This window comes from Cygnus atratus, chromosome 7, assembly GCF_013377495.2.
Source record: "Cygnus atratus isolate AKBS03 ecotype Queensland, Australia chromosome 7, CAtr_DNAZoo_HiC_assembly, whole genome shotgun sequence".
NCBI lineage: Eukaryota > Metazoa > Chordata > Aves > Anseriformes > Anatidae > Cygnus > Cygnus atratus.
In genome coordinates this window covers 27,344,506-27,358,187 of record NC_066368.1, presented here as the reverse complement: position 1 = coordinate 27,358,187, position 13,682 = coordinate 27,344,506, and the positions used below count along the sequence as shown (strand labels likewise).

Below are 13,682 nucleotides of genomic sequence, written 5' to 3'. Positions count from 1 at the left end.
TTATAAAATATGAAGTAATTTGTGAGATACACAGAAATTAATGTGCTTCAAACCCACTTGCTCAGCAAAAGCATACTGAAATACTATAATGCTGGCAGACACACACAAGAAGAGGGGGATGCAAGGAAAAACAGGAATAGTTAATTTTAAATCCATTCAAAAGACAGGAAATGTTTGCTAGATTGAACAGGACAAAAAACCTGTATAATCAGTATTTACAAACAGTGGTAGTACAAAAAAAAAAGAGAACTATATTTAATCATGTAGTATACTGTTAGGAAAAAAAGTCTGATGAGGAAAAACATGGGAAACCAAGCTCTCTAACATCAAAACAAATACCGCACTTTTATTAGCAAAGTTTTTCCAACATCTATGCAAAAAATAGCATTTGTACTTGTTTTAATTTTTTAAAAAGAAACCAAGTTTGGATAAAATCACAAGTTTCTTCAAAGATGTCTGGCCTGAAAAAGGGCTTCCACTTCCACACTTCGTCCATTCCATCTGGAATTGCTGCAGTGCTCAACTACTAGCACTTGCAAGTTGCTGAAGGCTGCAGAGAGCACAAATCCTAGACTGCGAACTAGTACTTCTGCTAGGTGTCATTTCAAACACAGCAGAAAGTTACGAAGACACGTAAGGACACGTAAGGACTACAATTGGCTGGGGTACTGCATTTCCGCTGCATTCCCCTCCATTACCTCTGCAGAAGCTGATTGAACACACTACCTCACAGACCTTTTGATGATAAAGATTTCACAACCCTGAGAAAGTCGAAGTCTGACCTCCCCTTTCAAGTAATTCATGGATCTCTGTGTAAGTGAGGTTTTCAGCATGTGCAGCCTCCTGCAAGGACAACGTAAGAAGCCTGCCCATCACGATTCATTACCTCCAATCTCTCAGCTGTACAACCTGTCCCCCAGGTTGTGGAAGGTGTTTGGTTTTCTCAATGCAAAGTTGCTCCAACAAAATACTGTACTTTCCCCATTTAAAAGCATAATAAAAACTATAGCGTTGTACTGTTCTGCAGCACATGCATCAACAGTTCAATGTTACATCAGAGGAAGGAGCAAAACCAAACAAAGCCATGAACACCTCATCAGATTGGCTATCATATTTATCAGGTCAAATGCAAGCTAAAAACTGTTTCTTGTAAAAATTGAGTTCAATAAACAGAGTTCTCCCCCCCAACTGAACTGCAGGAAAGACTGCTCTCCCCTCCCCCACGTAAACGCTCCCATGCAAGGGCAGCAGGATTTTACCCCCATTCAAGCTTCAGAGCTCCCCATGGCATCGGAATTCCCAATCCCAGCAGACAGCAACTATTTGGCAAAGTGCCAGCTGGATATATAAAAAAGTGAAAGTGACTTTTCTAGGAGCTGTGTGTCTGCATTATGAAAATGGGGTTGGTCAAGATGTCACCTAAGAAAAACACTCATGAAAAAAATTTGTTTTTTAATAAATCAAATGTGAAGATTGGAATCACCAAAGGACACAGAACCAAGGATAAGGAGCCCTCCTCCTTCTTCTGAGCAATATTTCCATGGGCTTTTACTGGTGAAAAAAGTAATAATTTCTATCAAACACAGGAAGTTCCCTACCCAGGCTAAAGGGCTAAGTAAGCCCTTTCTCCTTAAGAGAGCAAGCTAAAAGAGGCAGAGTTTTATTCCACCCACTGTGAGAATAAAGACAGGTCAAGTCCTGGGGTACACAGCACCTTTAAAGGGAGGCCCAAATGCAGGCCGAGGAGACAACACGCATCTCTCTCCCCCATTCTGCAAATAGAGGATGCGACTCCCTCCCTCGCTCCTCTCTGCTTGCAACTGCTCCGATAAAAGTCTTCTCTGTCCCACACTCGTAGCAGGCAGGGAAGACTGGCATGAGTCATCTGACCCACTTCTAGCTGGATTTAGCCTTTTGCTTCCCCTCACGTTGGAAACGTACACTGAAACATAGATGCATCGCCATTGAGCTGTTCAGACCGGCGCTCTTTACAAGGCTGCCAGAAAAGGCAGCTGGACTGCCGATGGGTGGTCCAGACACCAGAGACACGGAAAAGGAGGGAGGCAGCTCTTCAAGACAACACTGAGAAGAGTTAAAGATGCAGAAAGTTGTGTGCTTCTCTGTCAGCCGCGGAGGAAACGAAACTGGGAGCGGAGCACATGATGGCCACGGCCGCCAGCTGGCCGGCACCCGGAGTTCCCGAGCTGCCTGTGTCAACCTCAAAGGGTGGGACAAGCCCAGCAGCTCCCGCCTGCCCGGTCAGCAGCGGTACAAGTTTATGGGAACAGCAGTTTGCAGCTGCAGTAGCTATTTTTAAGCCCGAAGTAGAAGTCTGAAAGAAGTCTACACTGTATGATTATGGGCTGCTTAAAATACATACAGAAAGATACTTTATTTTACTCCCTGTTTCAACATGCTTCAAGATTTTTTTTCATGTGTACATGTTATTGCTACACAAGGCCTGCTACACCATTGGTTTATTTGTATGAGCAAGGTAATGATGCAAAAGCATCCAGGCCTGAAAAACCCACTACCTGTCCATAATAAACAGAAAAGGAGAGTACTGGAGTTGCACAACACCCTTTTCTCACGCCTTACCTCATGGCGTACAGAACTTAGATTTGCAATGTATCTAGGAGTATTTAGTTCCTCAATCTGGGGTTGTATTTCATGATTAGTAGGCAAGTTTAGTATTATTATTACTCGAACAATCTTTAAGGTGTGTTAGACATTTGATCTGTCAGCTCTCAAGCATGCAGTGCACATTTAGGAGACCAAAGTATACACACCTATCATTTTGCATGTAACACCTCCCACAGGGGATTTCTCAGTGCCGTATCTTTACATCTGGAACCTTCAGTACAGAAGTAGACAGGCTGACCTTACCATTTTGAAATACTGAGGCAATCAGCCTTGTCTGAAAAAAAAATTACATGAATTGTCCTTAAGGAGAATGTGAGTAAGTAGGTTGGACTGAAGAAAAAATCCACCATAAAGAAGAACTGAACTGTGGTTTGATTCCTTTTTTTTTTTTTTCTAAAAAAAAAAAAACAACAACAACAAAAAAACAATACGCAGGGGACTTTCAGAAGATTGTGTGCACACCCTTCCACTTCCTTCCTTGAGTGGTGAAATACCCTCTCTCAGGAAGCACAACGATTGTGAAGGAACTTCATTTGAATTCTTTGCCCTGCCTTACCCGTGCACATGTTTGTTCCAGCGCTGCGTGCTCACAAACCCAACACAGACACACAAACGGGATGAGGCAGCGCCGCGAACCCCACGCCAGGGAGCAGCCGCCCCGAGAGGCAGCGAGCCAGCACGACCGCAGCACCGGGCAATCCGCAGGCTCACCCCTGCCCTGCCCGAGCTGGCAGAGAGCTGTAAAGCACCGACTGCTGGGGCGAGGCATACTGATTCCTGGTCTTTGCACACTTGTATGGAAAAATACAATGTAAATTGCTTTTTGTTATTCTTTATTTGCTTGGCCAAAGCGTAACGCAACTGGCTTCAGCTCTTATGCTGGCTCCAGCTGCTGAGCGCAAAGCCCAGACTCCAACCCACCAGTGCCGTGACTGGTACGGCCGAACGCCACGCTGATGTGATCGCACATACCGTACACTGAGCTCTACTTCTTCATAGCCCCGTCCCGGGTCCTTCAAGGAAACTGCCATGCTTGAACAACTGAAGGCACAATCTGCTGCTTACCTTACTACGTGTAACATAATTGACAGATAGACAGCTGTACCATTCTGTGGCCAGCTAAGTTGTTACTATTACAGAAAACAATTTTAGTTTTAACTATTTTTTTTTACGTTATACCTGCATTTGTGTAGGCTTACTGTGGTTTTGCTTAAAATGTTTTTGTAACAGATGTATTTGGAAGCATGTTCATTTTCAATCTATAGCAAAAGCCACCACACCACTCACCAAATTTGTTGAGTTTTACTTAGTGAGCAATCACAAAATATACACGATATATTGTGAATGCAAAGCAGAAAAATATTAGAAACCTGTAGTCTTGAAATATGGTATGTAAGTCCACTCTTTCAGACACTAGTTTAAGACAAAAAAATGCTTGTTGCAAATTTTATGTCAATCACTTCCTGCAAAGGAACATAATTTGCTTAGCAATGACATGAAAATAACCACGGCAAACACATTTACATCTGCTTTCTCCTCAAGATCCTCTTGTCACCACCATAAAAAGAACTACATGACTAAATGGCCTGACCAACCCAGATTAATGAATGAGTCATTCTCAGTCACACACAAGTTTCACGTAGACAATAATACCGTTCGTATCCTCCATGAAGCAACACAGATAAAAGGCACCGGAAACGAGATGTAGATTGGAGTTTAAGGCACCACACACCAATTCAGAGGCATTTTCGTGGAGAAGGGCATGATTCAAGGCAGACGTATGGGAAAAAGAAAAGTCACATACCGCTTTTAGATGTAAAGAACAAATTCACTCACCGGTGGAATACTTGCTACATAAAACATTGTGAAGATAGGAAAAATGGAAAAAGGCTGGTATAGTGCAGCTGCACAACCTACTTTTAATAATGATATCCATCTAGCTCTTATGAAGCTTGCTGAATCTCTTAACAATTGAAACATGTTTATGTATGCAAAGAGCAGACATGGCATGGGAATCTGTGGTTCATGATTCCCCAGCAAGTCCTGCCAAAGTGCCTTTACTCTTGTTCTGGAAGAACCACTTCTGGTAACGAGAGTAATTTACTTCTTTGCCTACTCAAACTTTGTTTTTCCTGCCAAGACTAAAAGCATGCCAAGTGTGCTGTTTTCTTTGCCTTGAGCAGTTGTCACCTTCAAACCGGACAGCACCACCTTATTCATGAAGCCCTTTAGCCCAATGGTTACGTTACAGAGCACTGTGTTTTGATCAGAGCTAATCTGAGCAGAATTCATACCAAATGCTTGCCTGCTGCCCATTACTAATATTACAAGTACACGCAACGATGGGAAAAATTACTCAGTAGTTAAGAATTGTATCTGAAGTGAAATGGAGTCTTCCCACACAGATTCAAACTTTGTTTGCTTTGGCAGAAAGGTACTGGAATTTTAGGCACTAGCAGCAAAAGGCAATAAAAAAAGTGTTTAGATCACCATGGCCTCTGAGGACTTCATATTGAAAATGCACAGCCATGAGAGTTTAAAGCAAAAACTAAATACATTTAGAAAGACAAAGTTAACTCATCTCTGCAAAGATTAATTCCTCACTTTTGTTCTTCTGCTCAAAAACAAGTTAGCAGCATTCCAGACCAAACAAGGAAACAAAAAGGCCATTTTTTCTACTTTTGAGAAAGCAGATTTTCACAGGAAATTCAACAAGGATTTATCTAGGATCTGTTCTCATGGCAAAGAAAAAGAAGGCCTTCTGAAAAAGAAAAAAAAAAATGTACAAAACTACCTTACAGTGACTTCGAGTTAAAAATGTGCAGACTCATTTCCAGAATTAACTGAAAATAACAAGCAAAACAGAGACAATTTTCCCATTTAGGAGTATTTTAGGAGAAAACAGTCTCATGATCAAATTCTTATTTCTGTCTAACGCATTGCTGGTAACATTCAGTTAACATTTAAAAAATGGTTTCTGTTCTCTTAAAGACATCATCACCCAGTGAATTTCTCATCTGTATAATTAAATTGTAGAATTCAGCAATGGGACATTGGTAGCCCTGCAAAGAGACATACCTAAGAATGTAGTTTCCAAAACTTATCATCAATAAAATAATAATAATAATTTTAAAATCTCTGTGCTATTCATCAGTGAGCTCAACGTTCTTTCATGCACCTACATTTGATATCTGAGCAATATACAGTTAAGACACCTTTTGGATGTCTTTTTACTTATAAGGAATCTCCATCAGCAACCTTCTTGTAATGATAAAATGAAGAGAGAATTTAGGCTTCTGTTGTCACCAAGCTACTTATAACTGATACAGATCAGCAGTCTCCATCTCAGGCTTTAATAGACGGCTGTTTGCTCCATGAAGGGTGGAACAACCTCACCTTTCATACAGCAGTTGCCCTCCATGTGCCAAAATAAAAGGCCAAGAGTTAGGCAGATGAAGCTTGCATTTGGAACATTTCTCACAGGCTACTGCGTTCTACCAGCTTTTAGTGAACACCTCTTTTAAAACCACAGTTGCTAATGCTGTTAATTACAGTATTACCTACCAAGATGATATATAGCTAGCTGTTCATGATAGACGTTTTCAAAAATGACACCTTCAATTTCTATGCAACTTCCCAAATTAAAGTGCTTCTGTGTCTAAGACTCTATCAGTGAGTATTCCCTAACGGGAAGGACCTAAAACGCATACAGCACAGTTATGTTACTGCCAGCCTGGCTTGGCAATGAGACTGTTTTTTAAAAAAGGCAGTCCTTCTCAAAGATTCATTTTGTTTTGCTCAGCTCGTCTCGTGAGAAACGATCCATTGCCAAAAGGAGACTGATTACTGTTACCGGAATGAACGTTATCAGAGACATGATCTTGACAGATTTCACACAAAGGACAGACGCTAGTGCAAGTATTTGCTTTGTAAAATGAATCTGTAAGATTGCAGCTGGACTCTGAGGGTGAATTTACACTTCATGGCTCAGCTGATTTAAGAGGCTGCCGCTGCCAAAGGAGGATATCCCACTCTGCGTTGCATCATCCTGACGCCCCCCCCAGGAGGCCGCAGCAGTCACTGCACCCTCTGCTAAACCTGCTCTGCTCATTAGCAACATGCTTCCCCCCTCCTTTTTGCAAGTCAGGGTTGTGCTGGTTTAGAAGGCTGAACTAGCAAGCGTGGGGTCTGATAGTGGGAATTGTCCTTTTCAGCAAGGCCAGGCTGTTAGAGCAGCTCGAGTCATAACATGTAACTTCATCCTGACGAGAAGCGATCAACTCCTTCAGCTTCCCCACCGTGGACACACACAAAAGCAGCAGCCCTGCCACATAGCGAGCCTCCCTCTCCTTTCCCCAGCATTCTGTCGCTTCTGTTTTTCTAGCTCTATATTTGGTACTGGGAAAAAAAGATCTTGGTGAAGGAGGAGGGAAGAAGGGGTGTCAGGACAAAATTACATAGCATTTATTCAGGGCCATCTGTTATTCCAAGTCTCAAAGTACTATTTCTGTATCACTGCAGTGTACCATCCCAGCCATGAAAAAGAATTTATGGCAATTCTAATTGCAATCAGCAAGCTGAAATACCCGAGGTTTTCTATTTGTCATAAAAGAGATTTTTAAGACCTTCTTCTTACAGGGAGGGGTGAAAAAAAATCATTGCTTTTCCTCTTCTTTAAATACATGCACATTAATATACAAATATGTTTCTAATTAACGAAGAAGGCATTAAAATCAAGGATATTAGAACTTTTAGCAGTCTTAGAAACCACAGCATGAAGAAGTATTTCTTTTTTTCAAAAAAAATAACATTTTCTGCTAGCCATTCTCAAAGAAACAGTAAGTCGAACATCAATGTAGCATTGCAAAGGCCTAGAAATCAAAGCCTGGCTTCAGAAGGATGGATACTATCTTTTATCTGCTCTACAATTAACTGCACTGATTAACCTTTAAAGGGATCAGATAATTTCACTTGAAAGGTGGTTCAGTAATATTAGTTGCATACTACTCCTCAGCATCATCAAATTCCCCAGAACCAGACATAATCTTTCACAAAACGAGGAACGTTCACTGCCAATAATCAATAGGAAATTTTTCCTGTAACATAGAACTTGCCTGTAAAAAGGACTTTTAACAAACACAAGGATTTAACTAAGCTAAATGAGCAGTACTTACACAGTAACCAAATTTCTTACCTGATAGGGCTGAAAGGCACTATCTTCAGTTATAAAATCCAGCTGTTTGTCCACAAGGAATTCTACTGCAGTAATTGAATTGTATACACTTTTTCCAACCAAGGGCTTGAATGTCTGTTGAAAAAAAAGAAAGAAGACTAACGAATTAAAAAAGGCTTGGCACATCAAGCCCCCAGGACTGTATAAACACTGACATAGCAGTTCTTCCATCAAAACAAGTTAAAACAGAATAACAATTGCTATTTATACAAGAAAGGAGAGTTCGGTGTTTTTCGGTTTTCCTCTGTGCCGTTGGTGGAAAAACTAGCAAGAAAATGGAACTGCAACATACATTCTTCCTTTCCCTCATTGTTCTTGAGCAAGAGTGTTTACCACAGAAGCTCAAAGTACAGGAGCACGATTATATCTTAAACATACAGCTTAGCACGCAGATCCTCTCCTTCTGCCTGCAGGACTAGCTAGCACAGTGGTAATTATACTGAGGACGCTGAAGTGGAAACAACTGCAGACAAGAAAACGCTCCCCTTCCTGTTCTGAAATCATTCACCTTGCCTCAAGTCAACCATCTCATTTCCCTGCCCGTCTCTGCATCTATTCTGACTGCTGCCGTCCTCCCCCGCAGCCGCTCCTCCCTGCAGCACCCAGCTGCTCCAGCACAACTGCTCGCCTGACAGCTTGCCCCGTGCCCCCAGCCCCACGCCAGGGAGCAGGACTCCTCCTGATCTGGGACGCCAAGTGAGGGCGAGCCACGGGGAGAGGAGAGAGGCGAGCAGCAGGCTCCGGAGCAGGCCCTCGGTGCCATCTGGACATGTATTTGCACAAAGCACCCTGCCTCTCACGGCCCCCCCGCAGTGAGGCGCAGAGAGCTTTGCGCAGGCGAGTGGGCAGGGAGCGCGATGACGGAAAAAGCTCTCCCCAAAGAGGGGCCGAGCGGTCCCGCTGGCGCTGGCAGGGTTTCCTGGAACAGAATCGCAATGCGAGCGCGACTGAGCGGGGATGTACCACAAGGAGATGAGTCAGGTGAAAAGGAAATCCCAGCGGATGGAGGAGAGAAAATGCAGCTCTGAAGGCAGACGGCGAGCACTAAGAGGAAGGCACTAACGAACAGCAGAAAGAACAAGCAGGATGTAAGGAGAACACACACAGAGGAACAGAAAAAACAGGAACCTTATTCGATATGATGGAAAATAGGGATGGGGGGAAAGAGCAAAAAGAAACGCACCCTCTGAGCCCCGACTCTATGACCAGAATTCAGGAGGAAGAGCCGAAGAGGAGAAACAAAGGCAGGTCAAACCAGATGCTGTGCCGCACGAACGCTGCCCAACATCTGTGCGGTGCTGCCGTCCCCGCAGGACACCGCCAGTTCACGTGCCAGCCCGCAGCAAGAGAGACGGGCTAGACAGGGGAGCCTGGGGTTGCTACCGCCCTTCACAGACAGGGAAACTGAGGCACACAGCGCTTACGTAACTTGGCAGAAGCCACCTCAGCAGGGCAGCTGCAGAGCTGGTGACCTGCCTTCAGCCCATCCACGTGTCAGCCGCAGAGACAGAGGTCGTAAGAGACGCACTCAACATTTTATCAGGCTTCATTACCTACTTTGCAAAGGTGTTGCCTTGCGATTAGTCCAAATATAACCCAAGTCTCTGTGGAGCTTAAGCTGTGGCCCTTGTTAAACAAATGAGAGCACTTTATCAGAGCTACATAATACTTTCTAATAAATATATCCAACTCACAAACGTTCAGATCTAACATACTGCACTCTCATTTCTATTTTAAGGTTTCACTTCAGTTGTTACCTTCCTTGTGTGAGCAAGGGAAAAAAAAAACAACCACCCAACAACCTATCAGGCAGGCAGCCAGCCATCTCAGTAACATGGTAACTAGATGAAAGGGCTGGGAGGGCAGAGGAATATGATAATATGCTAACTACACAGTCTGAATAGCAAATAATTATTTAACCTCTAAGAGTTAAGAAAGGGCCTTTGCTCTTGCATCACTTTTCTAGAATGGATCCTGTATTGCTAATGGTTTGAGTTAAGAGAGGGTGGAGCTCACATGAAATCGCAAAGCAGGAGTGCATAAACCCATAAGTGGATAAACTTTTCTTCAAAAAAGTCAATGTTGTAGTCTTTCAGTTTTTAGTCTGCCCCCGCACCTAGGCAGACACTGCTCTACTTTTTCACACCGATTCCCTTCTAACTTTCCGTCCTATTATTCAGGTCAGGAAACACGTTTCTGAGTACAAACAACAGGACATACCACATCATTAGCTGAAACGAAACCGTGTGGAATGCGGCTTGCAGTTATCGTTCAGGATTTAGACAACACGACAGATTAAGGTATGTGTGAGCCACCGGTTTATCTTACTGCTGGTATTAAAAGAACCAGTTCCAAATATAGATCTGTGAGCATGATTATGCCGAGATGAGAAACGTAATGCCTTCTCATTTGCTTTCATAGATCTAAGCCTCTAGACAGGCCAACGCCCCCAAAATACGCATGTGAAGGATGCAGACTATCCCACAAGCACAGAAGAAAAATATGTAAATAAATAAAGCAAAACTATGCCATGTCACACACCTCCTCCTATGGGGACGGCTGCTCAGCTGCACGCAACTTGCCATTTTTCAGGCACTATTAGAAAACCTTCCCCCTATCAAAGACCAACAAAACCCCACCCTTTAAAAAAAGCTGGCCTTCTGGGGAAAGCAAAGTCCAGACTCCATCAGCTCAGAGCGATACGCAGGCCACCACCAAGGTACCCAAAGAGGGACAGGCTGGGGACTGGAACAACCTTCGTACAAAAGACGTGACCAAACTTCACAGCACGGATCACATATGCACAAAGAAAAAACGACTAAGAGCACGGCAGGCAAGAGTCAGCTACCGGAGGCAAGCATGCAAGGCATGTAACGACATGAAACCAGAATTAAGAAGGTCCAACAAGCTCCCTGCAAGCTTTTAGGGGAAGGCGCTCCCTCTTTCCATTCCCAAAGCGGAGGACAAGTCTAGGGAGAATCAGGCATACTGGCTGAAACCAGTAAAAACCAAACATCTTCAAACTCAAACCTCCCTTTCAAGCTTGCATAAAGCTTCCTTTTACCATCTATGTTAACCCAGCTCCGTCTAGACCACAATTAAGCAAACGGCTCGAGCACATACTCAATTTTAAGTGACATTGGATTCCAGCACTCTTCTAAGCTGCTACTTAAAAAAAATAATAATACTTTTTTCACCAAATTAAAACTTCCACTCGGCCAAATGGTGCTCTATAAACACAAACACTTGGGCTGCTCGGCTAGCAAGCTCCCTCACACTGACGAGAGTTTATTTCTTTCTTTGCACCTCCCTCACCCCCACCCCCAGTGCTTTTACCCCAGCTCACACAAGAAATAACCTGCCTACAGGAGGCATCTAGCCCAGCTCTCAGACAGCGAGTAACAGCTGGTTTGGGACTTTCCTGAAACCCAAACACATTTTTAGAAAATACTAAGCACCATCACTTCACAGCAAACCACCTCAGAACATTTTGATGGCATTAATCAAATATTCACCCGTACTGCCGATTACTCACGGACTGCTTCTCCTAGCACGCCTGGCAATGCAAGTCGTCTATTTATTTATCCTTCCAGACACCCCATGGCAACCGCGGGTCCCGCTCTCCCGAAGCAGCAGCCCCGAGGAGGCACAGAGCGTGATTTTCGCCCTGCCCAGCGCGACGAAGCAGTTGGAGGCCGGGCGAGGCAGCCCACGCACCCGGCCAGCGCTGAGCAGGGCGAGGGCAGAGCCCAGCCGAGCCCCTGCTGCTCCCCAGCTGAGCCCTGGCCGGCTGGCACCCAGCACTTGGGCCACAAAACATGCTTCAGAGCCCATTTTCCTACGTACAGATAGGGCGTTTGCTCTTTTTTTATTGTTTAAAAGAGAAAAAATTACCTCTAGAGGGATTTATACCACCAAGAGAACACCCAAAAAAAATAAAAATTATCCCAGCAGGCCTTTCTCGGGGTACTACCTGCAGCGTTGATATTTGCTAGCGCTGGCAGCCTTTGGCACAGCCAAGAGCCTCTTTAAACCACACAAAAAATCGAAAAGCTCATCTAAACGTAATTTATGCGTGCTATTAAGCAAACTTTTCCACGTATTGTTTTTTAGCCTGGCTGTTTAGTCTGCAATAGCGCAAACCCTGGCACCTTTTCGTTATGACACTTAATCATTAAACTCCCAAATAGCCCTACTTCTCCCCAGGCTGCTGGGTGTCGTGCCTAGCGCTCAGGGGCACGAGTTACGGCAGGGAAGAAAAATAAAGACAAAAAAGAGCCAAAACCCTCAGGCGGCGAGGACGGAGACCCCCCGGGACGGGGCAGAGCCGGTCCCGAGGGGCGCAGGGGGCGGCGGGGCCCGGCGGCCGCCCCAGCCGTTGGCTCGCACCGGCCTCCCCCGGCCAACGGCCGCCGAACGGCCGGGCTCGCGCCCCCCAGCTCCCGCATGGCCGGGCCCGGCCGCGGGGCGAACAAAGGAGCGCGGCCGGGGGCCCCGGGGCGCCGACGGAGAGACCGGGGAAGGGGGCCAGGGTAGGGGGGGTCCCACGGAGCCGCCCCCCCGCCCGTACGCACCTGGCTCCGCGCCCCGCGGCGCGGCCCGGCCCGCGGGAGCTCCGCGCCCGCCTCCGCCTTTGAAAGGGCAGGGAAAATGGTGCCGCGCCGCTTCCGGGTCGGGCCGGGCCGCGCCGGGGGCGGGGACGGCGGCAGGGGAGGAGGAGGGGGAGAAGGAGGAGGAGGAAGGCCGGCCGCCGCCTTTGTGGGGCCGCCGCCGAGCGAAGGGGCCGGGGGCTGCGGCCGCCTTACCTCGGGCTCTGCGGCCGGGCACGCGGCGAGGCTCTGAGGGGAGCCAACGGCTGGGGAGGCGCCCCCAGAACCGCCCCTCAGCGCGAGGGTGGCGGGCAGCGCGGGCACATGGAGCGGCGCCTCAGGAAATGGTGCCCGAGCTGCCCCTGCGCGGCGGGGTCTGGAGAGCCGGACGGGGGCTCAGCTCGCAGAGAGAGAGGGGAAAAAAAGCGCTGAGGAGGCTGGGATGGAGGCAGTTATTTCCTGCGAACCCTTTAAACACGCACAGCTGTACATTTTTTATTTCATGGAAAAAATATACAGCGTGGCGTCTGCCAAGAAAGTATGAGAATAATGGGAAATCAATGCATGACTACCTCTCTGTTCTCATCTTGAGTTATTCCAAATGATGTAAGCTTGAAGGTGTACTGGAATGCTATAAAATGCCGAGGTCTGAAATAATAAAGCACTTGAGTACAGCTGAGGACTGAAGTTGAAGGGGAAGCTCGCAGCCCAGCAAGGACCTTCCCCCGGCGGCTGGGTTTCTTCCCCGCCAGCCTGTGACAGGGTGCAGGGCAGGGACCCACGCTCCCCCTTCTCAGGCCTTGGCCTCTCTCCAGCCCACGTTAACACCGCGCAACTGCAGAACCGGCTCCTGCTGGGAAGGGACGCCATCGGAGGCGGTTTCTCGTATTGATTTTTCCTTTTAAGTTGTCTCCCACCTCAGCAGGCCTGGCTGCTGAGCAGCCGTGCAGGCTCCCACTGCTGCCCACAGAGCAGACGAGTGCTGAGCTCGCCCCCCCCACACCACGCTGGCCCCAGTCAGCACCAGGCCACAGCTGCGGGGAAACTCACTAAACCCTCAGCCACACCGTTTTGACCCCATTTCTTTCCAACTCTGTCTTTTCCAGCAGTACCAAGACAGGCCCTGCAAGGAGCAAGGAATAAAACACACCCTCGTTCCACGCCTGGGCGCCCAGTTACACCGCGTGCCCGTCCTCTGCTGCCCAGCAGCAGCAAGC

The 13,682-nt window shown here is 46.4% G+C and overlaps 1 protein-coding gene across 1 annotated transcript in view; it reads right to left on the bottom strand.

Moving 5' to 3' along the window:
- Positions 1 to 13,682, bottom strand: part of JMJD1C (jumonji domain containing 1C) — a 158,809-nt gene that overhangs the window by 48,687 nt on the left and 96,440 nt on the right. Inside the window, 1 exon segment of the mRNA XM_035541389.2 lies at positions 7,838 to 7,951. Coding sequence (XP_035397282.1) covers positions 7,838 to 7,951 — 114 coding nt within the window.